Raw genomic sequence first — 4348 nt, 5'->3', positions numbered from 1 at the left:
GAGGACAACAGAGCTGCTTCATGGAAGAAGAACCTCAGCTTAGCCTGTTAGCCTTTGCGCTAGCGCCGACGCTATATTGCCTTATATGTATTAGCTCGGCCCTAGTGCTAAAACCGAACTAAAGTGAGGTCCTCCATCCATATTTTCAGTTGCAGGTTGAGACATTTTTGCATTTCCCTCTCTGTCATGTGGATGGAGGACCTCAGTAATGAGAGGAGAATGTGTAGCGCTGAGCTAATGCATATATATGATGATAGCATCAGAGATAATGCTGAAGCTAACAGGCTAAGCTGAAGTTCTTCTTCCATGAAGCAGCTCTATGTCTTCTAATGTTATACAACTAATTGGGGATCCCTTTAAATTGACTAAATAAAAAAAAAATAAAAAAATCCATGATGTGATGCCCAGCTCTCAGGCAGGAGAACCTCCTGACCTTTGCACCCTGGATGTTGGAGGCAGACACGTGCTCTTGATAAAGACCCCCCCTTACCCTACCACCTCCATCCTGGTACAGAGCTGCTTCAGTCACAGCCCACTTCGCTTGGATGGGAGAGCGAAGAGGGCCACTTCAAAGAACGGCACACCCTCAGGGGCCGCAGTGTCCTCTTGCCCACCTCTCTTTCTCTTGTTTTCATCGCACTCGCACACCCCCCAGGCCAGGAAAGAGTTTGCTTTATTAGATTAGCATAATTGACTGATGCTGTCACAGCCATTCATGAGTGGTAAAATGAAGCACACTTCCCCAACAATCCAGTCCCCACCAGCTTGCTGACATTTGTTTGTATTTATGTGTAGGTTCCAGGCAGCCTATTGTGCATCTGGTGATTCTTCTTCTCCTTTTAAAAAAAATGTGTGTTGCACATGAATGGGGAAACAAAAAAAAAAGCCCATGCCAGTCTGTCACGTTTWGAGTATGCGCTTCAGCGTTTTTTWWATTTATTTTTTTGTCAGCTGCAAGGAACTTATGGCAGCGCGGATGTGATCTGATGTGAGGTTAATTAAGATGATGATTGAGCACAGTGGATGGGTAATGAATGGAGGGGAGAGGAAGGAGCTGCYGTCTGACGATGAAAATGATCGGCCATGCGGAGTGTGGAGGGCATGAAATCGGAGATGCCAGTAGTAATGAAGACTGGCACACAGAACACACACGGGGACCCTGGTGACTGACAGCATGGAGACTTTACCAGGATGCACATGCTCCATGCCAGCAGCATGCCAACCTCAGACAAGTGACAGGGGAGGGTTTTTTTTGTTTGTTTGTTTTGTTTTTTATCTTTCACTCATGCTGTCTGCATAGTTTTTTATTTGACTCATTCTTTCCTGCCACAACTTATTTCAGCCTTAATTGGAGGAATGAGATGAGAGTGACTGGGACGTATGTCGCTGGAGTCTCATCTGTGTGTTTTCTCRTTCTCCTTGTTTCTGTGCAGCTGCTGTAGACTACCTTGCTAAGAATGTAAGCCTGTCCACCCAGAGGAGGATGAAACTCGGGGACCACTCGGCGGTGCTGGGGCTGCTGCAGGTGGAGACGGGACAAGCCTACTAAAGCTACGCCCCTGCACCTGTATCCCTCCGCCTCGCCCTCTTCCATCTTGCTCCGTTCACTCCAGCTCGGCTCCCGTGCTGCTTCGCTAAGACATCAGAGAAAGTGATGCCCGYAGGTTCAAGAAGTCACTTTGGAGAATGAAGCTAAACTTTTCAAACAGTTCTCAGTCTCTGGGCGGCGACACATCGTTTCCTCTTAATCACTTTGGCGCGTTCGCCTCGCAACTTGTGCTCCTGTCCATATCCAAAACTCTGTTTATTTCACTCAGAGGGCCAGATAGGACCCCCTGCATGGTGGATCTCAGCTGGCCTGGACTACTGTTTGTCATGGCTGCAGTCCAGCACCCATTTAGAGCCATCAATAACATGTACTTTGACCTCGCTGTTCATAGTAGTTAACAAAGCAAATATCATTTGACCAACTCTTCTTATTCTTGTTCCTTTATGATATTGTTCAGATTATTGTTGCTGTTATACGATTATGGTTAATGTGATTTTTGTTGTTCTTTGGATCCATTTGTATCTCTTTTATCTGTTAGATGTTTGCGTGTAAAAAAAAAGAAAAGAAAGAAAAAAAGACGAAGCACAGCGGATGACTGAGACGACCTGGGAGCGCATGTCTGTTGCGTGTTTGCGTGTCCCGCACATCCACACGAGAGAGGATGATTGTTTTCCAAGCTGCTGCTCCCCGAGCTCAAATGTTCGTGAGCGATTTGACCTTCTCACTTTCATATTCCTCCTGACATTCCTAAAGAACTTGGCCACTCTGTGGGAAGTCTGGCAGGATGGGATCTGCAGGGAATTGAAGCAGCGYTTTGGCGGCCAATAGCGTTTCCCTTCGTAACCTCCATCCCATCCTTAGCTGTGGCCCATAGGGAGGGGGCATTGTTTGCAAAAACAGGATTGGGGAAATTAATGTATTTTTAAATATGGACCTTGCCAAGGAAGGCTAACTGAGCCCCTCGTCTCCCCCYGCCACCAAATCCCATCTGTCAGGGAATCCTGGGTGGACTTAAACAGTGTAAAGCAGATTAAATCACACGAATTTAACGTCAAAGCTAATTCACAATGACCCCTTCCATTAGCAGCTAGTATTTCAGTTTTTAATCCCATCATTAAAACATTTTGTAAATGCACCTTCAGTTCATTCCTACTTTCTGACTTAATGATTTCTTCAAAACATTCCTCAGGCTTTGTCTATAAATTACACTCTGAGCTTTCCTGAATTATCTGTTGTGATTGAATAGAAGACAGGCTGTGCCACTCTTTAAAAAAATCTAGCTTAAATAATCCAGTCAGATGTGAAAATGCACAGATAACACTACTGATTGGCTCTCCTCACTTAACTTTGACATCCTGACTCAAATGTAAGAAAAAAATGATGATCTAAAAGAAAAGTTTGATACGAAAATTTTAGCATTCCTAGTGGGTTTTTGATATGACCAGCTGTTTCCTGGAGGTGTCTGTGATTTTATTTTCCTTTTGTTTTATACATCAACGCTCAGTTGTTAACACTTGAGACGAGACTCGGTCCTCTGTCAATATTAAAACTTAAAAAAAAAGTACATTGCCAGGATCAGATTGAGTATTGTTTCTTTATAAAGAGTATGTTTTATACTAAAACAAAGCTATGTTGAGTGGAAGATAAGTAATGGATCTGTGAAAGTAAATGTTTTATTTGAGTTTCTTTAACTGGTTTGTTTTCTGTTTGGCCTCAATTTTTATTTTTATTTTGGCCCACACAATGATGAGTTTGTATAAATTAGTAAAATCTAAAATGGAATTGATTTTGAGTGAAACTGTGTGTGAGGAGATCAACGTGAGCTGAACTTTCAGAGACTCCCTGGATCGTAGTGTATATTAAAAGAAATGGCGGGAAAAGAAATCGCCACCTAACGGAGATTTTTCACCAACAGCTTTTACAGACTGACTTTTAGCTCTGATCGGACCACGGACCCTACACTCCGGTGCCCAGAGCCTTTCTGAGGTGACTCCCTCGATGGTTCGAGTGACGATGTGAGTGACAGTAGACTCTCTTTGAAAGAAAACAAAGAGTCAAGTTTGAGGTTTTTTTTTTGGACCAAGACTTAAGGAGAATAAAGTAATGCTGACTCCGCACTGTACGGCAGCAGTTTTACTTGCTCCTCTTAGACACCTCACTTGTGTATATTTTAAAACGAAAGAATTTTAGAATTGTCTTTAGTGTATCAAACCCATTTCTAACACTTGCGTCAATAAACATTTGGATATTTAAGACATCCAGCTTCTTCCACTTCCTCCCGTCTTTTTGACCCTTAACCTGTTTAGTTGCTTTCTGACATCTGTGCTTTGCTTTCCTCCTTTTTTCTGTTCCGCATGTGTATATATTATCATGGTATAATTTATTCTGCTGTACGAAGTATTAGAGTAGTGGGAAACTTGTATTGGTATTTACTACCTTCAGCCTGTTGATGTGTTTAATGTAACACTGGCGTAACTGTTATCAATTAAAGATCCAAAACCGATTTGTCTGTTTGTCCCTTTTTTTAAATCTCCTGTCTAATTTCATTTTGTTGTGATTATTTTTTTACTGTGATACATTGTCTCTTAAAAAGATAATTAACAAAACTCCACTTCAAAACAACCAAACTACCTTCATTCTCTTTCAGCAAGATGAGCTTATATGTGTTTTATTACTAAATAACATTTAAGCTATTTTTGTGTTGAAGTGTTTYAAGCACTTTCTGTTTTAAGCCTTTTACATGTGAGTAATTGCAACATTTATCTCATTGAATTTATTGTGAATGATTTGATTTTATAT

At 41.8% G+C, this 4348-nt stretch overlaps 1 protein-coding gene across 1 annotated transcript in view; it reads left to right on the top strand.

Annotated features, from left to right (window-relative positions):
* pax7a (paired box 7a) overlaps positions 1-4052 on the top strand; it is a gene marked incomplete in the record, with an annotated part of 45324 nt that extends 41272 nt beyond the window's left edge. The window contains 1 exon segment of the mRNA XM_014002847.1: positions 1434-4052. Coding sequence (XP_013858301.1) covers positions 1434-1549 — 116 coding nt within the window.
* Between the last annotated feature and the right edge of the window lie 296 nt (positions 4053-4348).

This window comes from Austrofundulus limnaeus, unplaced genomic scaffold (genome assembly GCF_001266775.1).
Source record: "Austrofundulus limnaeus strain Quisiro unplaced genomic scaffold, Austrofundulus_limnaeus-1.0 Scaffold15, whole genome shotgun sequence".
NCBI lineage: Eukaryota > Metazoa > Chordata > Actinopteri > Cyprinodontiformes > Rivulidae > Austrofundulus > Austrofundulus limnaeus.
This window is presented reverse-complemented; position numbering and strand designations above follow the sequence as displayed.